We start from the raw sequence: 23,792 nt of genomic DNA, 5'->3' as shown, positions 1-23,792 counted from the left end.
CAATTCTCTGAGGTGAATGACCTTCTCATTCTCAAATCCATCCATCCATCTTCTGTACTCCCTTGTCCCTTAGTGGGGTAGGGAAGGTTGCTGGTACCTATCTCCAGCTAATGTTCCAGGCGAGAGGCGGGGTCACCCTGGACCCACACACACACACACACACACACACACACACACACACCTAGGGACAATTAACCTGACAGTCATGTTTTTGGGCTGTGGGAGGAAGCCGGAGAGAACCCACGCATGCACAGGGAGAACATGCAAACTCCATGGACTCCATTCCCAGGCCGGGAATCAAACCCAGAACCTTCTTGCTGCACGGTAACAGCTCTACCAACTGCTCCACTGTGCAGCCCTTCATTCTCAAATCATTTGCATATTTTAAAGCTTCATTCAAATATTTTCTGTTTTGTTTTAAAGGTTTGGCTTACCACCACACTTACACTATGCAATGTTTTTAAGAAATACTATATTAGCAGATTTAAGAAAAAAATATTAATATTCTTACTTTCTTGCTGTGTTGTGAGAGATGAGTTGCTATAAAACAGGCTTTTATTATGACATTAACAAGACATAATTGGCTGCACAGTTGTTCATTCTTCAATCAGGAAAAGGTCTGATTTTTCGGCTTCCTACTGGCCAGTCTCTAGTAGAAATGAAAACCAACTCCTGATTTCCTGATCCAACTTGTAAATTTTTTTTCTACTTTTGCAAAGTAAATGGCATGTTCTTTTCAGAATGTATTTTTAGTGCAGATTTGGAAATCACAATTACTTTAAATATTAAAAACATATATAAGGTACAGCAAAGTTAAGCTTTTAATAAAAGCCCACCTTTGCCCTTTCGTCTGACTTTTACTTTCAAATTGTCATTTTTTACTTCACATTTTTTTCATTTATCAGCTATTTGTGTTTCTGTTGAAATTCCAACAATAAACATTTCCAGGCTGATTGGCTTTACCTTTTTTTCTTTATAGATCCCAAGTTCCTTCTCTTTTTGGATCTTTGCTTCCTTTTCTGCAAACAAGAAAACGGGCTAAATGTCGCTAAATCACAAATGTATGCAATACACAAAAGAAAAAGTTTTGCTATTAATTGTCAACACAATGACAGCTAGATAAAGAGCTCCAAAGATATCACATTTTCCAGGTTCGTAAAAAAATGTTAATAAAAGAAAAATAGAGAGGGAGATGAAGTAGGTCAGCTATGCTAGCTTGACTTTGAAAACCTTCACATGTTCACATCTTTTTGGTAAAACATTTTTTATAGGGCTGTTGTCAGTTGCTATGGTAACAGGTCTGTGAGTAGCGTAAAGCCAATGGAAGGTGAAAAAAGATATGAGTGATTGAGTTATTTTTTTGTTCACCAGTTTTTCTGTGGTACTTTCCATTTCAGGTGGCGCACTGCACTAAATTAAAAACACCTACATGTCCAGGCTTCATTTTAACAATTAAATTGTTCTACTGAAGCATCCCGGCTATGAAGTAAACAAATAGGCTGTTTGCCTTCCAGAGTTGGGCGCTTGTGCAAAATTTCCAAATGTAAACAGTAACTGGATAACGATATAGAGCTGACTTAAAAAGTGAAAGGTACATCAATGTATGAAATCAGTCAATATATTTAAATAAAAAGAAAATTCTGCACACCCTAAGCTGATCAGTCATGCGGCCTCCAGTACCTTTTTGCGCTTTTAGGTAGTCTGCATTTTCTGCCATCCAGAGTGCAGTTTTGATTTGGACTTCTCTGTCACTCAGCAGATACTGCAGAGATTCAAAAGAAAATAGAGCAGTTAAATTCAAGAGGACATGTTTTTCCACATTTGGTTCCAAAATATGTTTGTAAAAGAGACGTTGAAGAGTGACTCAATCACTGCAGGGTGCTCAGCTTTTGTGGCTGCAAAACAAGGCCGAATCGTCACCCATCCAGAGCCATTTAAGATTCATCTGTCAAAAAATCAGACGGCTTTTGGTTTTCCAGGACTAAACTGTGCAAAACCAAAACACTGCAGCCACATTCTGTTTAGAAAAGAGAGGATTCATTTTGGCAACTCTTTCATTCACTTGTTTGGCTTTTTCTGTCACCCAGTTCTTTTGTTCGCAGCCCGAGGAAAGTTAGTGTCAGTTTTCACAAGTCCAAGTCTAATTTAGTCTTGACCACATGTAAAGTTGTAAATGCTGGGCCCTTTATGCAAAGTAATCAGATTACATTACATATTTATCTTCTTGGGACAATAGGCTGAACTTAGGGGCACACCGCAATCTAATTGGCTGGATGATAATACTGTGGACCAGTCAGTGTCTGCACATGTCAAGCTGTTGGGATGTGATACAAAGGTGTGTGTGAGTGTGTTGATTCAGGCATGTTGCAAGACCTACTGATAGCAGAAGACCTTGAAGATTCTACAGTTCTCAGTTTTATTAACAAAAACAAAGTTCAGGTGGGATTCCATAAAGTTCACAGAATGTTGTTTTAAGCCAAAACTGTACAAAAAAATATACACATTTTGCATTTAGGAAAAAAACCCAAAAAACAAAACCTTTTGTCTAAGTATGTTCTACATCAAACTCCTAAAGTGGCAGGTTTAGCTTCATCCGTTTATATTTTGGAAAAAAATATCTTCTAGTAATTACCTTTTGTTATCGAAATGGCTGAACTTTTTCACATGTTGATGTTGGAAATATTATCTTAGCTGTAGATTCATCCTGTGCTATAAATAATCAAATATTCACTAAAAGAATGCTGTTATTGCCTTTTAGATAACATTTTTATTTTTTCATTTGGAAAAAAAAAAGAACTGAATTGTGTGTTTGAATGTTTTAATGCATTTCTAGATCTCAATAGGTTGATCGAGCTGCACAGCACCATATGATCACCTGTCCAGAGCAACAATGAGCAGGCACAGGTTTGATAATAACAGCCGATGTCTGGATTTGTTTTTGGCTCAATGCTGAAATCTAACATGAAGAGCATGTAAATCTAAAGTTTTCTATTGTTCCGATTCCACATCTTTTTAACGACGCCAGACATTCAATTTAGCCATCATAAAAAATTAGAGTGCTCCCACTTTTCATTTGGCTGAACTGTGTGAAATAAAAGGTATCTATAACAATGTTCAACAGAACTCAGAGATTAACCCTGCAGCAATCACCCTGTCAAGCTTTGATGCATGTTAAACATTAGATTCTTTTTTTTTTTTTTTTAAATAATTGTAAAGTATTTTCTTCTACATGTAGGGATGTGTATATATGTTTTCATACATGAGGATCCATGAAGAGGTTTTACATACCAAATTGATCTCACTGTCATCTATGCCACTCAGGTCCAGCTCTCCGCTGTCAGCAGTACCATCTGTCATAGAAACAATAACCAGAACGGACAAGTTGAGACAATATTCTGTAGAGCACATTGTTACTGCAGCTTTTCCATTCCAGAGTTTACCCATAGAGAAAAATAACCAAAATATACGTTTCTAACAGTGACGCTGCTCTGGATTATCAAAAAAACACACAATCTCCTTTATAGATTCTCTTCAAATGAAACACTTGATCTCAAATAAGAATTTTATAGTTATTATACTTTAAAATTATTAAAATTTTTAATTATTTGGATCAAGAAATTATTTTGCACCATTTTCTTGTGATTGACAGTTTTTGTAGCACTGTCAATCAGGCTTGTGTATGTGGGAACAAACTCAAGATTGCCTACTTGCTGCAGCTGTGCAGCAAGTAGGCAACCTAAACTTACAGAAAAACTGTTGCTAGCTAACTACAGCATTCACTGCAGGCTCTGCTATGGGGGAAGAGCTGTAAGGGAGAGCAAGGGGCAGGAGGGAGGTTGTGGGCAATGGCAGTGCTAAGATCCGCCCCCTGGCTTTGATTGGTTGTTTCTGACAGAGAGTTGCTTTTCTCCAGATGGCAGTAGGACCACAGGAAGAAGGCAGAGGAGCTTGATTTTTTCACAGATTATCTGTCTCATTATAAGGTCAGGATAAAGTGACAGTTGTAGCAAATATGTGAAAAAAAAAAAAAAAAAATCTAAAAGTTACCTACTGTAGCTTTAAGAACGTCCAATGAGCATGAGAAGGCAAACTATGCTGACTGACACTTCCACCAGCCATCATTTTTGTTGTGGCTTTCTTGCTGTCACATCTGTCTATCCTTGCATAAACTGGATAACTGTTTATACAGAAAGTATTTTGCATACTTTAAATATTTTGGCCAAAGACGTGTCAAACTGTAGCGTCTTCCAAACAGATGAAGTCATTTCCAGACAGCAGAAAGAAGAAATCATCTACACAGAGTGAGCTCACAAAATGAAATCACCAAGAGACGAGTGGAATGACAGATGAGAGTAAGGTGAAGCTTAAAAATCTGTTACACATATTCAGTGTGTGATGTGTCCATCACTGTGTATGAGAATCAAACATTTAAAATGCTAGAGAGCAGCCATAAAATGTTACGCCACATTGATGAATCAAACTCTGTTTTTATTTGATTCTCTCAAATGGACTGATCAAATCCGAACAACAATACATTAAATTTTCATTGGATGTAAAAGAAAGTAGAATGTGAAATACCAAGTCTTTAATTTCACCCTCAGATCCTCCTGTGCTGCTCTGCCTGATCAGTCTGTGGGATTTCAATGTATCATGTGATTAATTAATTCACTGCGTATTGCGACATGCCTAAGAAGAAGCATGAGGAGTTGTGTAAAGTCAAGATAAAAAAAAAAAACAGCCAAAAAATGAATAAGAGATGAAAAAGGGGGTGAAATGAAGAGATCTTCATTACTGGAACTGCATGGGACTTTAAGAGCACTTTTTGCACTTTAGCAAGCACTTTATCACTGTACTTCAAGCATAGATTTGCACATCAATAACAATTGACACACAAGAAGTTTTAACTGTATTTGAGTATTTTTGGTGGTTAGTATGTAGCCTTTTGTTCTGGATTCTGCACAGCTGCTCCTAATTGAGAAGCGAGGTGGTTCCCTGTGAAGGGACGATAATTGTTACTCAGAACAAGGAGCTACTGGTTTATAAAACTTGAGCAAATGTTTGTGCATAATATGTTAAGTGTGGAGGTGCTAAGATGGAGTGACTCTCCTGTCTTTTCTGTGTCTCCAGGGTGTTTGGACATCTGGACATCATTTATAGGTTCTGGGGGAGGCCATGGAAAAAGCATGAGAATTGTTTGTGAGTTTTTGTGGCGTTTCATAATGGTGCTTATGGTGTAAGGATAAAACATAAAATATTTGTAAAAAGTAAATAGAAATGCTTGTATTTGATAAAAGGTATTTTATTCAACTAGGTTGAAATTGGTAAATTGAGATCCCCTGTGATATGGAGGTGGTTGGGACTATTTAAGGCTGCAGTTGCACCTGGTATTGTTCTTGCTGCCGTGTTCTGGAAGAACAAACTATTGCTGTTTCCACCTTACTCTGCCTCGACTTTCATCTCCACTGTAAATCCAGCCGCAAAAAGCCGCCTTGTTACAGTGGGTGACAGTCAAATCCGTTGTGACAGCAGAAAAAAGGGGAGTAGTTTCCTGCGTTGGCATCGCCTGCTAAATGGTAGCTGTCATTTCCTGTCAGGCCGGCTGTGCCAAACGGGACGGTTTCCCTTCATCTCCTTAGGCCAGAAGACGCGCATCATCTCCAATCAAAGCAAAGTGCTGTGATGGGTCGCTACTGCACCGACTGCTGCAGGCCCCGCAGACGCACAGCGTGATGCTGCTCGAGTTCGCTGCATAACAAGCTGTCCTACGAGAATACCACGAGTCTGAAGGAAACATCAGACTGGCTCTGTATCAGTGACACCTGTCGTCTCAGACTGTCAAAGCCTGTTTGTCTGCCACCCAATCATGTCAACCTTTCCCCTGAGAGGCTGTGCCCATTCAGCCACATGGCTGTCAACTTCAACTGTACCAGATCCAAAGTCGGGCCGCGCAGCTGTCCTGGCACAAATACAGTGAAGAGTGGGTAAGAAAGATGCTATCAATGTTTTATAAGTCACAGTCAGAGGAACCATTAGCCTCATTTCTTTCTCTCGAAACGCAGGTGTGAAAATAATTACCTAACAGCTGAAACATTAGCTGGTGACTAAATGTAAACAGTTTTCACCTTGCTTAAAAACAAAGCCGTTTGGAAATTTCTTTTTTCTGCTGTCAGTGTGGCACACCTACGCTAATCCGCTAAATAGCATGTGTCATTTTTTTGTTTAGCACTTTTGTTAACTTTAAAAAACATTTAGCGCACTTATCTTCCCCCAAACTAATTTTCCCAGACAAATTGTAAAATGCTGATTTATGTGACTGTTTTGTAAACTTTAAGGTGAATAAAGTTTGAAGTCTGGGATGAGGTTTTGATGATCAACTCTTTAAGTGGCTAAACTTTCATATTCATGCTCTTATTTTAAAGTGAATGAAGACTTTATGCAGCATTCAGCCTGTTTTGGTACTCAATGACTACAATCTTTCAAGGGCAGATGTAAATGAAATTGAAGTTAGAATTAGCTTCTTCTTCTTGTGTACTGCTGACCGTAAGTAATATTTATGATTAGTGCTACAGAGTTACTGCAACTAACTTTTTAGTTAGCAGTGGCTAACACTTGAGGTGTTTAAAAGAGAAGTTAGAAATAATGGAGATGTGAGAAGTTATGTAAAAGCTGTGCAGTTTGTGGAAATGTTCAATTAATTCAGGCTGCAATAGAGCAGATTTTTCTGTAGCCAATTCATAATTCAATTTCACATTGAAACTGTTAACCTCCATTATGAACATACCAGATTTGGCTGTTTCATCAGGCATTGCTCACTGAGCCGGTTCTTAATGTAGAGACAGCTCAACATCTCAGCTCCGTCGTCTGTTGTTGGTCTGTCTTTTAAAATGGGAAACCCCGTTCACACAATTTACTAACACACATACAGTAGGAAGCCAGACAAAAGAACATTAAGAACAATAATTTGGGCAGAGGTCTGCTATTAATAAGCCCTAAAAACACTACTATTATTCTAGTTTCTGCTTTATAATGGCAGAGGGGGGCTGAACATACAGACGGCTTCTGAGAAAAGAATGACTCTCCTCTAATTACACCATTGAGGTCAACCTCTAATTCCACCAGCAGCCTTTAACCCTTCTGTCACAGCCATTTGTCATTTTAAAGGAAATTTTGTCATTTGTGGCTACATGCAATGAGTGCTGAGGTCCATGAATCAAGAAGGATGACTTGGGCTAACGTCATTCTAAATCCAATAAAAAGGGAGACGTTTACAATTAACTGAAGGACTTGTGGAGTATAAGAGCACTTACTCAACGTAGTTGTGGCTCTTTTCACTCAGAATGTCACCCATAACACATATTTCCATAGCAATATTAGGTCAAGGAAGCTATCTGGGGACATTTCTCATCAAGTTACTGCTTGGTTTAACCTGCAATAAGGATGTTTTTTTTAAAGACTTTTATTCGAACCAATTTCATCATATTTGTTCCCATCATTACTAAGATTTATGATTAGCTAAATGCTTTTTAATCCCCTCATTTTTCCTAAAGGACCATTTTTATGTTTTTCTCTTCTGGATATGCAGTCATAACAAAAAAGTTTAACGTATTGTATTTTAATCTAAAAAAAAATATATATCCATGCTCACACTTTTATTTCCAAATTAATGATGAAACATAGTAAACAATAGGATTGCTTTATAGAATCCATCAAAAATACATTTGTTTTCTTAAAGAGTATTGTGAGTTTTCCAGGCACTATGTCAAGTAAGTATGACATACATATAAAAAAAATAACATCTTTTATATATATATATATATATATATATATATATATATATATATATATATATATATATATATATATCACATATGAATTAAAAGGAAAACTAACTTTGTAATTTAATGCCTTGAAATTGGGCCTCTGTCTCTTTAAAAACTCCAGTTCTTTCTGAAACTCCGCCTTCATCACAACATGGTTCCTCTATTAACCCCTTATCAACATTTTTACCAGGACTGCACTGAGAAGCAGTTCTCCCAGGAGTTTGCTAATTGCTGCTGGCTAGTCTGAAGGGTCCTAGTGGGGAAGTCATGGAGGACAGCTGCTCTGTGAGGCAAAAGCTTGGAAATTGCACCTCTGAGGAGGAGCTACACCTTGAAGGTGGGGCTAGGTCCAACCAGGCATTTTCCACACCTCAAAGGTCAAAGGATTTCTCTAACATGCATGAACAAAGCAAGGCAAAAATTTGTTTGTTTTTCATGAGGGAATAACATTATAACATCACACAAAGCTCAAAAAAGTTGATTTTACATAATACTACCCCTTTAAGACAGAATGTTGTGAAGTTTGATGGTTTAAAGTGTAACAATCCTCTGTCAGGAATCTTTTATCGTTAGCTTGCTTCCTTACTTTTCATGTCAGACAGAAACCTCTGCCTCTCCTTTTCTTCACACCTTATATTTAGTTTTCATAAGGATGAAATAACCACAGCCTCTCCCCACTGGAAGCAAACTGTTGTGATAAATACATAAAAAGAGAAGCACAGGTTGGATTGCTTCGTACATACGTTTACCTAACTGACACCTAAACACAAAGCCAACTCAACTTTTCTGCTGGCAGGAAATAACAGAGTGCAAGTAATTGCAGCCTTTGTCACTGTGGCCCACAAACAGTTGCACAAATAAAGCCACTGCAGGGATCCGTCATACGTAACCCATAATTCCCTCATTACAAGAGTAGGAGGCTCTGTGTACCTAACCTTCCTTATCTGGGTGTGCAGAGGCGCTGATGGATGTGATGTAATGGTGACATGCTGCTGCATTAGTTCTCAGGAAACGTGTTTTTATGGCTCTCAGTGGGAGGACGGGGTGGGAGGTGAATGTGTTCTGATGGGAGAGGAAGGACTGTCTAATGTATGGAAAACATCTTAGGAAACTATGGCTCACTAGTTTGAATATGTGGATCCGAGTATCACAAAAGTGTTCATTGCTGAACCAAAGGCTGTTTTTGATGCATTTCCCACAGCTGCACTAGACGGTGGGAGGATTCACTTCAGAATTGTATTTCATTCTGTAGAGATGTCAATTTTTCAGTGTCTAGTGACTCGATTGGATTCCGATTTTTAGGGTCATGATTTGATTCAGAAACCAATTTTTGTATTCAAACAGTTTGGAGATTCTGTTTAAATTATGAGACTGGCAAGAGGAAAAGACAGTCTGAACAAGTAGAACATTTATTTAAAACGATTCTAAAAGGATCCATGCTGTTTCAAATTCCAAAAGTTTATATTTAAACAAAAATAGGTTTGCACATCAAATTCTTTAACTTAAGCGCAGTTCACACTACATGATTTTTGCCCCAGTTTTGCCCTTTGGCCAATGATAACCAATCATGACCAGTTAGCTTAGCTGCCTGAACTTTTGTTAAAAAGTCTCAAAGAATTATTCAAAATCCATACGGTGGCTGAGCGGACGAATAACACAACAAGCAGTTAGTACAACTTAAACGCATTGCAAAATCAATGTTTGAGAGTTTGATTTGACTCAGAATTCCCAGGATTAGCAATCGAGATTCATTACAGAATCAATTTCTTTCTGCACCTCTATAATTCGGAGTAATATTTAAACAGAAGCAGCAATGGAGTCACAACTGACGTAGAGGTTGCTCACACCTTCTGCCTTGCTCTCTGCTAGGCTACAGCTAGTTCCCCACAGCACAGCCTGTCATGGATGCTAAGGCTAGTTAGGGTCAAATAACGTGTTGACTTATTGAAAGGTAATTGGCTTGGCAGTAATTATCCAATTTACAAGATGAATAGCAAAGACGACTGTATCATCATTCTGATGCTTGTTTTTCAGTATTTTTATGTTTTTATGATCTATAATTGCTGGGATACTGTATAACCAGAAATGTTTGGAGCAAGTCGTTCATATGTGGATGGGAGACAGTCGGCGCATTCGGGTTAAAGAGCCAATCACAGTGGGCTGCTAATGGCATGGGTCCAAACGCAAGAGAAACTGGCCACAAGATTCAGATAAGTGCATCTCTAGTAATTAGGGTTTAAGGCGTAATTAACATAACTGGGGTAATTCTGTTGGTACATAACTGTGCAACATCGGAAGAATAGAAGGAAATGGAATTAAAAAAAAATCCCAAGAAATAAGAAAAACTACATAAAAATTACCGGCTGAGTTTCTATTGGCAAACTTACCGATGTCCACGTCGTCCCTGACAGAGTGGCTGAAGGTCTCTGAGAGGCCCAGAGAGGACGAGGAGGTCATTCTTCCCAGTATGGAAGCCAGTGAGGGACCTTTTCGCTTGGGGACATTCTCCTCCTGGTCCTCCTCCTCTAACTCTCCCCCCTCTAGTTTGATGAGAGCTTCTAGGGTGAGCTCTTCCAGCTCTCTACCGAAGTGCTTCGCCACGGCGTGAAGCTCGTCGCCTTCGCTCGGTTCCTCCTTAGATGACGAGGAGCTGCTGTCATCACTTAAGATATCTGAGGGGAGAAAACGTGATGTGAAGACATAACAAAATCAATTAATCGTTAATCTATGACACCAATTCATTTAAATCTAATGTAGCAGAACAATCCTCACAGTGGGTTTAGTCAAAAAAAGCTTTTCAAAGATTGGTGATCGGTCAGAAAACTGCAATCGGTTATTAAATATGTATCTGGATGAGTTATGTATTAAAAAAAAGAGATAATTTTGACAATTTTAACAACTGCTTGAGCACAAGCAACAAGTACCGACTTTTAAAAATTAGTTGGGCTTCTCTACACAAGTTAACTTTCATTTCTGAATCAGACAAGGTTCCTTCCCACCTCTGAATGTGGGTGTGATTTCACCCACCTTCCTTGGTGTAGGCAGCGTAAACTCCTCTCAGCTTGGGCCTGCAGCTCTCCAGCTCTGCATCTATTTCATCCTGGAATTCCTGGATTTCATCTGATTCAGGGAGAAGTGAAGCGGTAAAACATTTCAGATCTACAGGCCAGATAAACACACTGGATTCTTTGGAAGCTTGGTTGATTTTGCAACCGCAAACTTCAGCGTATTTAATGGGATTTGTGTAAAGCCAAGACAAAGTAGTGGACAATAATGAAGGGGAAAAGACATGATAGGTGGTGTTTAACTTCTACATATGGTTTATTGTGACATGCCTTCATGTTTCATCCCCTAATGCAGGGCTATCCAAAGTTTGGCCTAAATGTAATAAAAGTGATATGAATATGTTTGAAAAGCACTGTAGAACATGAAAATAAACTGAGAGTGCTAGTAGAAGTCAAAGTTACAGATCACCAACAAAGCCAGCGAACAGAATTTGATTTGACCTTGAGAATCAGAATTCCATTTGGAACAGAAATATTATTTTCATACCTTCAAAGTCACCTATCTTTTTCTGGAGCTCCAGTTTCAGCTAGAGGGGGGAAACAAAATACCAAATTATACAATGAAAGGCTTTTTCTAAATCTGACCTGTAATGCAGAGTGAGAGGATAACAGGAGTCTGATGTCAGTGCTAATACAAGACACGGCTCAGGAAAAATGCTCAGCGCGTTTCTCCAGAGGTTTAATTATGATTTAAACGTCTGGTTACGTTCAAGTTTTTGTTCACTTGAAAAAAATTAACAGTTTTAATTCTGATGTAGAGAGATAGAACATTAACTATGGAGCCAGAAAAACATAATTTCACCTAACAGTTAAAAACAGAGTCAAAAACATATCTGAACAATAATTTGCCACCTTTATTTTGTTCATTTTCTTCTTTTTTTTGGATCAGAGAAATTTTAATACCAAACAGAAACTGGAAGTGGAGAAACTTCTTAAAGAGACAGAGTGGAAGAGGTTGGGAGTTGTGGAGTTTTTGTTGAGGATTTGTGTGACATGAGCAGCAATTATGTTTGTTAAAAGTAACAAATATTTTATTTTTCATTTGAAATGTGTTTTTTTTCTGAAAGCATGAGCTGAAATCAGTCAGGGTAACTTCACAACTTCATGGAAGAACTGCTCTGAATTCTGTGTCCCTCATGTTTATTTTAATTTACAAAAGGAACAAACTGACTATGAAGTTACTAAAGTTATTCATTTTTTAGAGGTCAGGCTTTAAATTATTAATTGCAAAAACAAAACACTGGAAGAAAGGAGATGGGACACATGGACAGAATAAGGGAAGCAAACGGAAGGAGATGATGAAATGATGGAACGAAGGATTGACACCAGGAGGAAAGAAGCAGGAAACATGGCAAGAAGAAAAGAGGAGAATCAGGACACAAGGAAGAAAGAAAATAAGGATGACAAAGGCAGGTGGAACAAGACAGGACAGGAGGAATAAGTGGTTGACAAGACAGAAAAGGAAGGTAGACCTAGACAAACCTAAAAAAATGGAAAAAAGGACAAAGACCAGATACCTGCTGGTCTTTTTTCTTCCTCAGCCCGGCTGTAAAACACGGTGGGTCACACTCCTCGTCCAGGTCTACCCTCATGAACTCTTCTATGGTCAGCTGACTTGTGGGTGTGTCCTCAAACTCCGTCAGCCTGTTAGAAGGAGCATAACGTCTTAAAAACCCCACACACACTCACTGGGCCATACTGATGCAGTTCAATACATGTTTCTGAGAAACCTGGAGGGATCAGAAAAGCTGTGAGGATTTCTAGAAAGAGGAGGGGCCAAATCAAAATCTTCTCGACTCACCTTTTCCTCAGCGTGTTCTCACAGACCTTCACCACGTTCACGATTTCTTTGGTGGTGCGGCAAAAGTCGTGCAAACGAGCAGCAACCAGAAGAGCTGGAAAAACAGGCAAAAAATAAATTAATGTTTTTACTAGTGTGTGCAAAGTACAGTCCAATCATCGTCCACACCCATGGACATTTTTACATTTTATGACATTACAACCACATAACTTTATGTGGCAGAGCATCACAGAAAGCAGGAGAGAAGATGAAAATAAAAAAAATTTAATCTAATAAATGTTTTAAATACATGTTAATATTTTTTTTGAAATCATAAAATCAAACCTGTATTTCAATTATTTTCAAATCATTCACTAAAGTATTAAGCTCACTCTAATTTATCATGCAATTCATTGATTAACTGATTAATTGCTTATTGTGCTCATGATGTTATTTGTTCACTGTTGTTCTCTGATGCATTCACAGAACAACCAGAATCACACAGACACTAAATTTACCACATATGGAGTCCATTTATAACTTAATGTCTAAAAGCAGCTGGTGACACTTGACTGAATTGTATCAGAGTAAAATGGGCTGAACACAAAACTCAAATTCTTGTACAGTTTATCTTTACTGTAGTGTCTGATAAGGCAGAAGTCTTACACTGCTCAAATAAGGAAAGGTATGGATCCCAGAATAGAAGACCAGATATGGAAAGTGTGCATGCAGAAAAAAACTGTTGAAAGTTAGACCTATATATTAGGGAAAGCCAGATATGGCCAGATAAAGCCAGACTATTACAGAGGCCTCTGGTCTCCTTAATAGACTAGAGGCCTACTAAAGAGGTTGAGTCTAAAGATCAACAGGAAACTCTGTGATTGGGATTGATTCCTCAGGATTCAGTTGTTCTGCAACTGTTCAGCTGAAGTCGTATCTGCAGAGCCTTTCCCCCGCAGCATCTTTGGCACATATTTTTTAAAGAAAATATGATTTTCCTTATACTTTATAATTATGTGCAACTATGTTTTGGACTATCATATTAAATTTCCCCAAAATACATTTACGTCTGTAATTTTCCTGGAAAAAAGCTTGACGATTTTAAAGCTGCAGTATGTAACTTCTATTTTAAAAAAGGTGTTTTAAGCATATTTGTTTAAACTGTAACCATGTCATGACAGTATGAGACAGTCTGAAAAAAAGCTCCTCCACCTCCTTCCAGTGCTCTTACTGCCATCTGCAGAGACACACCGCTCCCAGTCAGAAACAACCAATCAGAGCCCAGAGGAGAATATTAGGGCTGTCAATCATGCCTGTGTACATGCTGCTCAATGTGTTAATAGAGGAGAAACAACTTACCATTATAGGAAAACTGTTTATCTGTCATAATCGGTGGCTATGCTAACTAGCCTTAGCATTCATGACAGGCTCTGCTATTTGGAAGAAGCTGTAGCAGAGAGCAAGGGGGAGGGTGTGAACAGTGCGAAGACCCCCCCCCCCCGGCTCTGATTGGTTGTTTTTGACCAAGCTGTGTATTTCTGCTGATGGCAGTAGGACCACTGGGAGAAGCCAGAGTTGCAAAATTTTTGACAGATTATCTGTCTCATACCATCACAACATGGTGGGAAATATTTTAACATATTTTTATTTAAAAAGTTACATATTTTGAGGAGGGAATACTTTTGAAAGGCACTGTACAAGATAAAACATATTAAAAAGGAGACTAAAATGCTTCATCTTATTACAAAAGTACCCAGCAAGTGTATATTGCAGGCACTGAGCAGCAGTAGCCAGAGAGCAGCGTTTCTTTTTGTACACCTTAAAAATAACTAACAAGATGGGAGGCACCTTATGGCACTGAACCAACAGTCAGCCCCCACACAAAATCATTGCTGCATAAAAGAAATAACACTAACATTATGCAACGAGCGGCCATGCGAGGCTTGAGGGGGAACAGTTACATAACTGTCATTAGGCTTACAGCGCTCAAGAGGCTGTTAAAAGATGTATGCACCAATCTTCTTCCATATGCAGCACACTTCTAGCAGCTTTTAGGAGTGAAAGGACGGCTTCAGCTAGAAATCACACACAGGCAAAGACATTTTCTTTTCTTTCTAAGTGTCTCCACTGTTCTATTCCTTTTCTCAAGCCGTTATCCTACGACTCATCATTATAGACAGATTTTGTGATTTAAGGACTCATCTGTGAGCAAAAGGAGCACAGGAATGCTTCTGCTGATCATTTTAGAAACAGATTACTGCTCTTTGAGCCTCAGTGTTTTTCCCTCAATGATTTATGATAACCAATTAATTATTGAGGCAGCGCAGCCGAGAAACAGAAAAGACAGAACATTCAAACTTGTGTGTAAACATGCAGGGAGTGGAGGAAGAAAGGAAAAATTGTGATTTTAACGTGTCAGAGGTAAAGAAGGTAAAGATGTAGAGTTACATGGAGTCCAACTTAAACATGGATGCTTAGAAGAAAACAGCAAAAACAATCTACATTTTTAGAAATGTGCATGCATATAAATCTATGGACATTGTTCGTGTATAGCATTCCCTGCTAGGGAATGCTAGACTCCCTACTTGACATACCTCAATATAAATAAGAAAAAGATGTCAAAATGCCTGTGGTTATCTGCACACAATTAACAATCCTGTCAACACAAGGGAAGAAGAGGAACTTCTCCAAATGAGAGGTTTAGATGCTCCTGAAATTATCTGCAGAAAAACTTAATTATATTTGAAGTGCCAAATCTGAGTCATCAGTTATTGTTTTCCGGTAAGTCAGGGGCCCCCAACCTAGGGTCCGCGGGCCGGATCCGCCCCGCCACGTCATTTGGTCCGGCCCCCTGAACAATGCCGGATCCGGCCCGCCTGCTCATACCAGAGAGCATTCAGTGTTTTTTTTCATATATTGTATTTTCCGGTTTATATGTGGATTTTTTTTCAACCACCAGGGGGCTTTTGAGCAAATGTGAAACTTTCCCTCAATGGAATATATACTCGTCAGTCACCGTTTCACTCACGGTTTTTTCCATTTGCATTCTGGGTAAAAATCTATCCAAAAGTGCAAAAACTAAGACCGGCCCCCGACCACAGAAAGGAACAGCTATGTGGCCCTCGCAGGAAAAAGTTTGGGGACCCCTGCTGTAAGTGAATGAAGTAGTACATAGGGGAATAGTTGAAGCTCATGTGTTTAAAACTTTACATATGTCTTCTTTGACTTGAGTGTGAACAGAGACTTAAAAAACAAACAAACTGAATCTGTAGTTTACCCTGCAAAAAACTTACAGATATGAAGTAGAGATACAAGAAATTGGTATTGAATCAGATGATTTTCAGCTTTTTGATTGTTTGGTCAGAATTTTTTTTATTTTTACCCAGATCAGAAAATGCAATAAGCACTGCCAGCATTGCAGTAACAATAACCCCTATTTGAACTCTGCAGTGAGGGAGACAGAATTAAAGCTAGCTATTTTAAGCATCACTGCAGGACAGCGGGACTTTCAGCAGAAAGAATGCTGAACAAAGTAAAGCAAAGTTATAATGTTTTATTATTTCCCCTCTCCTTTTATGTTTTTATCCTCCATTTGGAAAAGTGGACAGCCCTTAGACAACTTCAGAGTTAGAACATTAGTTTGGATTTTTGAGGTGATGTCCTAAGAGCATATCACTGGAAATACCTTTACATGTAACACAATAGGTGTTGCATCACTGTAAGCTCATGAGAAGCTATACATTTGTCATGTGTTGTAAATAGTCTTTTTAAAATGGAAAAATACTCCTGCACATTTTGTACATTTAAAAATAATTATCTTAATTGCACATTTCTTTGGATCAGACTATGCTACTTTTGATAACTGCACAGTACATTATGTTGTAACTCAGCCTTTACATATTATTCTTAATTTTGTTTGTTTTTAATACTTTGTCTTAACATGCCTTCATGCCTTGTCACTTTACTGGTATTACACTCAGATTTCTCCAAAGTGGGATAATAAAGGTATTTCTGTTCTATTCTGTTCCAGCTACTCCTTAAATAGTTGGCAGCTAAAAAAATCTAGCATAATTTTCAAACAACCATGAAACATACCAACATACCATCTATAATGCTGTTGCACAGCTGACTGGAACAAAATCAAAAGATGACTCCATTCATGGCAGAACTATAGAGTTGTTGATGTGGGAATTATTAAGCTAGCAGATACAACTAGGCTAACCACACAGGAACACAGTCACTGTTAGGTTGATCAAAGTGCAATGAAACAACTCTGACAGAATGTTAATATCAGTTAATGCAGCATTTTATCCCACTCATATAAAGTTTTTCAGTCTGAGTTGTTTTAAATAGCTCAAGTTAGCTAAAATGAATAGTGTACCACTGACCAGCCATTATAGCCTTCCACCACACAGATAACATGCTAACTGTGATGCAAACACTACTGGAGGTCAGGTCATTTTTTACATTCTTTAAAAATATATCCTTTAAATAAAAATCCAAATAAAGTAAATTAATAAAGTAAATAAATAAATAAATAAATAAAGTAAATAAATTCTTGGCAGGGAAAGATGTTATAAAAAAATCACAAATTTGCCATAAAATTGTCGACAATGCAGCTGTAGCTTGAAACACTGAATACTAATTGTAACATGAGTTCAAGGTGACATTTTAGAGGGCACAATATGCTTCAGGGGCAGGTCACCCATCTTAATTTGTGCCAGCTTGCAGTTTGTTCCCAGACTGTTTAGCAGAAAGACAGAATCTCTTGTTAAAACGGGCCATCTCACCACAATGTCAGTTGCATTTACACACCCCATATAAGTGCCGCAATTACAGAATGAAGATGGTTTTGGTACCATAAACATATTCATCTTGTGGTGAGTAAGTAAAAATGTGCTCCCTCTTCCAGTTCCCTCATTTACTTGAAACCCAGCACAGCTCATCATACGGCGTTTCAAATCCAACTTTATCTCTGAACACAGTTCTAAAACCATTACCGCTAAAACCTAAAGCCAATCGTCATCATGAGCCAGAAAATCCTCTCAGTCATTAAACACTAGTTTTCTTTGCACTGCATCGTTTGCGATATTTTTCTGTAATACTAAAGCCACGGCTGATAAAGGCATTTTGTGCATGACTTTGCATTATGCCTTTCCTGTGTACAATAGTTTTAAAACTGGTTTCCTAGAATACTGTCAGAATGTCAGCAACTAAAAAACATACCATGAACTCGGCGTGAGTTTTCAGCCAGGTCATTGTTAGCCATGTTTCCATTAATGTTTTTTTTTTATGCGCATTTTAAAGTATTGCATGAAAAAAATTCAGATGGACATGGCAAAATTTGAAATAACTTCCTCAATTTTGCAAAAATGTTTTTATGCTTGGAAAATTTTAAACTCTAGACCTCCAGCCCAAAGAGGAGGACTGCTGGCTTGAAGTGCCCAGTGGGAGGCACTCTTGGCTGGGATGGGAATGGTGGAATGCTCCTGTCCACTGGCGAGTTTGTGCCTCACAAGAGTCATGAAACTTAGACAAATTTCTAAGTCCAAACCTAAAGCTTGGAGGGGAAGAGACACACTCCAGACATGTGGTATGTGCTAGTTTCCAACCTCTATATCTTGTTTATTACAGCCACATAAAACTACCAATGGAGTTATATTTCCAAATACACACACGCGCGAAAGATTTCTACTTGTCTACTGCTTCCTCGTGATTGCTAAATATACAGCAGGAGAAACAACAATCAAGATATTTAGTATACTAAGGGATCAACTGCAGAATGAAGCCAAAAATGAAACAGATGATTTCTTTAATTAATTGTGCCTGCAACCAATCAATCAGCGGTAAATCATTGGCCTTCAGGAAGCTTCATTTCAGCTCTCATGTGTCCAGTTCCTCTGTCCACATCCAAGGCAAAGCAAATGTTTCTGGCTCGTGCTAGACTCTGGCAGAGCTGCCGTTTGTCACTGATCCTGTTTGTCATGTTAAAGACCTCAATGTGTGATTATGGAACAACACATCATGTCTTCTGACGACATTTCAATTTAAACTCGACTGTGTTATTTTTCATGCCTCAATGATAAAGTGTGTTACTGTACACACAAAATAAACTGAACTAAATGCAGCAAGAAACATTAACATCAAACAGTTGACATATCAAGATGTTGTAATGTTGAAGTTTGTTGTGACTGGAGCAAATCAGCCATGGTGAAAAAAAAGGTTCAAATGATTTATTGAATAAACAATGATTTATGATTTTTTTTCTGTATCTGGTCAACGAGTTTCCAGGAGGACTGGAAAGGAGGAGATCTGATCCGAGTTGCAGCAGAAATAAGCTAATAGAAATATATTATAGGCTGGTGGATTATTACTTAAGAGTGTGGGGTGGCGACTGCAGTAGCGGTTAGTTCATAGGGGGCGCTGTGGCATCGTCCTCCCTGATGTGGATGGGGTTGGGTATCTACAAATGATCTATAAACATGTTATTTACACAGAATTTCCACCAACTGACTTTCACTCAATAAAATAATTCAACAGTCTGACAGAATCCCATCAGTTCTCATCTGAGATGCTACGGAATGAAGCAAAATAGACATTCATGTGTGGTTGCTACGGTAATAATAATAGCCATTTAGCCAATCAGTATCGTTTAATTTAATGTCTTTGAGCGCTCAGAATTTTGCCCTTGATATGCCAATATGTTTTGTGTCACTATGGTGAAAAAGTTCATATGGCGAATACTGCAGTCTAGGGAATGCTTGCACCAAATTCTCCTCCTTGAATGACAATGCAGAAGATTTTACAGATGGCTGGTGAGCTACAACTCATGTTCTTCAGCGTGTTTTATTAGCTTTAGCTTCCATATTGATCTGCTCTTTTCCGCTGCTTACTTTTTCTGTTCATCAGCTGGTATCAGTTCTTTGATGATTATGAGTTAAGAAAGTTGCTGTGGTTTATTTGATGCTTCTGTTGCTCTGGTTAGCATAATGCTAATGCTCATATGATAAATGTTGCTACGACTTCTGTGATTTTGCTGAGCGGCTTCTTCTTTCTTCAATTCCTTGGTTAGTTTTATGTTTGTAGCCGTGATAGTTTCCAGAGTGTTTCAGTTGTTTCTGGTGTCATTAGTTTATTCTCTTCAGTTTTAATAGAACATCGTCTGTTTAGAGTTATACATCTAGATCAGGGGTCACCAACTCCAGTCCTCAAGGGCTACCATCCTGCAACTTTTAGATTCACCTCTACTCCAAAATGTCTGCATTCCCTCACCAGCATTCATTCCTCTCTGCAATAGGCTGGAAACAAGCAGTTTATTTGATCCAGGTGTGTTTGAGCAGAGACGCATCTAAAAGTTACAGGATGGTAGCCCGCGAGGACTGGAGTTGGTGACCCCTGATCTAGATAATCATCAGTGGCGATAATAAGGCTATTTTAGAGGGACTGAAGCCTCCATAAAATATTCTCATACTCCCTTAAATAATTTGGTTGTTTTTCTCTCATTACTTTTTTTTTTTTTAAATCTGGCAACAAATTTAATGTAATGTCGCTAGAATATGAGATTAAATAAATAATCATATAAACTATCATTTTTTTACTCATATGTGGTCATAAATCTGTCTGAAGGTGACAGCAGCATGAAATTTTGCACAAATGCTCTTAAAGGGTACCTAACAATTTCAGGTGTAGAGCCACATGAAATTATAATTACTTTAGCAAAGCTTGCAAAAACCCATTTATATTATAATGATTAACTGTTTACGGTCACTTTTTGTAGTAGAAGAAGGTTCTATAACCATGAACACATTTTTAAAAGTGGAACTTGTACATTTTTGTTGTTGTTTGAAAAACTTTCTACTCACTTTCTTTCTCACATTCTGTTCATCTTCTTGGGGCTAAGCCCCCCTTGTCCTAAAAATCTAGTGACACCCCTGAGAATCATACATTGGTTTGGTATTTTTCCACAAGTTTTGAGTCCAATTCTGCTAGCTGTTGACAAACAGACCTTGTACTTTTAACTGATTTAACACTTCATATTGTTTTGCTGTTTGAAAAATATATTGTGAAATTTTAGTCATTTTTCCTACTGTTCATTTGAATCCTTATACGGGGAAGGGAAATCTATTGGTACATCAGGCCACCAAGAAGTTTATTCAACACCCACCATTGGGTTGCTGGGGGGTGACTGTTTGAAAGAACCAAGCAGAGAGACAATTAGGCAGATGAGAGAGTTTGAGGTAAGGAGGTGAGGAGTCGCCCTGACTATGGAAACCTGATGAGGGAGGACGTTAGGAGAAAGCCCCCACAGAGAGGAGGTGGTGGAGAGTTGCTCTGACTCAGCAAGAAGGGAGGAACTAAAGCACCGTTTACCGGAACGCTCAATAACCAGGGAAGAAGAGAAGAAGAGAAATGGAAGGCAGGTTTATCTTGTAGTAAGTTACAATGTTTCAGCAGCACATAGCCGGTATTATTTACCACTGATGGTGACAAACAACCTGGAGACTCCACTCTGCCTCCCGAGTCACACGAGTTGTATGAAAGTTATGAAACTATCCTTGAAAAACAAAGCAAATTCCAAAGAAGGACCCTAAATTTCAGACAGCTAACCATCCAGTAAAGGTCTCAAGGACAGGAAGCTCAGGCTGCATTAAGCCTTAAAGGGGCAGTATCGTCCGTTTTTCATTAAACTATGTTAACTAGAAATACTATATATCTAAATTAACACTTTAAAAACATTTTTATATTACGCCTTGAAATTGGGCCTCTGTCTCTTTCAAGAGGCTCCTGCCTTCAGGAAGTTATCCTCAGCTCCTCAGTTAACCCTTTAACAATGTTTTACATGCATTGCACTGAGAAGTAGCTTGTATAATGAGCTCAGCGGATGTGCAGTTCCACCAGGTGCTAATTTCTGCTGGCTAGTCTGAAGGAGCTGACTGGCGCAGTCGCAGTGTGGGTGTGTTGGACTGCTCTGTAAGGTGGAATCTTGGAAACTGCAGCTCAGAGGAGGAGCTGCACCTCGAAGGTGAATTTTGCACAGCTAAATAGTTGCCACGGGAGATTAAAGGATTTCTAAAACATGGATGAAAGAGTCAAAGCAACACTCCAGGTATGTTTTTGATGAGGGAATAACAGTGTATGACATGATGTAAAACCCAAAAACGTTGATTTTACATGATACTACCGCTTTAAGAAACAATAGCCTCTGAACATGACCCAGTCCACAATGGTTTTATACGAGTCCTGGCATGATATGTTCTGGTTGATCATTTGGATGGCAACATGGTTTTGCGGTTCCAGTTAATCGTGTGAATCAAAACTTACCGTCAAAGAGTTTTTCCTGCTTCATGAACAAAGACAGTTGCTTTGTAAGTTGCAGTTATCAATGAAGAGAGATTTGCTGCCGTCACATTGTGTTACAATGCATTTAAAACCTCTGCATACACAACTGACCTCTGGGAATGGCTAAGAGTGAAAGTGAAACTTCTTAATTTACTGTTTGAATTCAGCTAACATTTAATTAACCACTTGGAGGCAAACTGTTTTGTTTTTCTGTTTAGTTTTACCGTAGCAGCTTATCAAAACCAACACACAAAACCGAGGCATGGAATCCACAATGCAACAGTTGCTTTTGAACCCGCCAGCAAATACGACAACATAGGAAACCATGTGACAGCAGCTTTAGGATGCACAGTAACATGGAAATTTCCAGACATTTTTCATGACAAAATTTCACTTTGTCAGTCTGAAAATTCTAGTGTTTTTATACCTCTTACCCATAAACAGGATTAAGTACAAAATATCACCACACAATTCTATCTGATATTTTCATAATCAAATATGGAACCTGCACAAATCAGAAACTGATAAACAGATGAAAAATGGACAAATGTAAGATGAAAATCGGCAGAATAATAGATGAACAATAGTTGAACAAAGAGTAAATAGATGGATGCTGAATAGAAAGGTTGACAAAAGCATGAATTGGTGAACAGAGAGATGAATACATTTACTAATTACACTGAAAAATCTAGTTTCATTGCCTTGGCAGACCACACAATAACCCTGGTATCAGAAGAGCTGCTTACTTCAGGAAAACGCTGCTCAAACCGGTAGCATCTTATGCTGGCACACACTGTGTGTGTTGATCCAGTCAGTGCCACTAAGAGGTGTTTAATGGATGAAATCAGCAGTAAAAATGACTAACAAATCTCTGCTGGAGTGAGAGAGTCTCTTCTATCAGGAACACTGCTGGCCTCCGCAAAGCCGTCTGGTGACCTGTGGTTTAAGCAGCTCATTAAAGACAACTTTGTTGTTGGAGAACTAAGAGCAGAGCAGTAATTACTTTCCTTCTTTAAATGTTTCAGCTTCTGCTGCTACATAAAGTACTCTGCTGGAGGGGGGGGGGAATGACCTTTTCCACAGCAAAGAGCGTACTTCTCTATCGCTGCCTCATGTGGTTACCTGCTCCACAGAGTCCAGATGGCCGCCTTCCCGTGTGCATCCAGTCCCTCTTCATCCGCTGAACCAGTCGCAGTGCTGTCATGGAGACCTCGTGGCTCTTCTCGCCAAATTCCAGCATTTGGGTGAAACGGGGTATATAAAGGCATGGGTCTGGGTAGGAAAAAAGAAAAAAAACAAAAAACTTTTTTTTCAATTGGGACTTTGAAAGATTCTAATACCCTCATAAATATTTCTGCAGATTTTGCACACAAAAAAGACGTATAGTTTGCCACTCTTGACATATCAGGATTCAAATTAATTTTAGGGTTGTAACAATTCAGTGAATTATTGGAGATCCTCCAAAATTAAATTTCCTCTAGGCAAATTAGAGGAATTTGCCTAGAGGAAATTCCTCTAGGCAAATTTGTTTGTTCCTTCTGGAACAAACAAACAAAGTTTGTTTCTGGAACAAACTTCCAGAAAACTGAAAAGCAGCTGAAACACTGAGTTCCAAAAAAAATTAAAATAAATAAAAACTCAAAGGCTAAACATTCACCTGTTTAGAGTTGCCTTTGAACCATCATCACTGGAACATTGACTAAAATATTTGATGCGTACCGATTGTGATGATGGCACTTGACAAAATGTAATTGTAGGGAAGTGCTTGAATGTGTCGGCGCATGTCAG

General features: G+C 38.5%; 1 protein-coding gene across 2 annotated transcripts in view; it reads right to left on the bottom strand.

The window, feature by feature from the left end:
* Positions 1-23,792, bottom strand: part of LOC106964503 (transcription factor IIIB 90 kDa subunit-like) — a 60,424-nt gene that overhangs the window by 11,674 nt on the left and 24,958 nt on the right. For both annotated transcript variants that reach the window (XM_015060059.1, XM_015060060.1), the window contains 9 exons: positions 23,127-23,276; positions 12,687-12,780; positions 12,403-12,529; positions 11,373-11,412; positions 10,848-10,940; positions 10,208-10,492; positions 3,289-3,350; positions 1,681-1,762; positions 964-1,019 (listed from right to left, as the gene is read on the bottom strand). In XM_015060059.1, coding sequence (XP_014915545.1) covers positions 964-1,019; positions 1,681-1,762; positions 3,289-3,350; positions 10,208-10,492; positions 10,848-10,940; positions 11,373-11,412; positions 12,403-12,529; positions 12,687-12,780; positions 23,127-23,276 — 989 coding nt within the window. The remainder of the gene's footprint in view (positions 1-963; positions 1,020-1,680; positions 1,763-3,288; positions 3,351-10,207; positions 10,493-10,847; positions 10,941-11,372; positions 11,413-12,402; positions 12,530-12,686; positions 12,781-23,126; positions 23,277-23,792) is intronic.

This window comes from Poecilia latipinna, unplaced genomic scaffold (assembly GCF_001443285.1).
Source record: "Poecilia latipinna isolate Pla-1442-1.1 unplaced genomic scaffold, P_latipinna-1.0 Scaffold1683, whole genome shotgun sequence".
NCBI lineage: Eukaryota > Metazoa > Chordata > Actinopteri > Cyprinodontiformes > Poeciliidae > Poecilia > Poecilia latipinna.
The sequence above is the reverse complement of the archived record's forward strand: the minus strand, read 5'-3'. Positions and strand labels throughout refer to the sequence as shown.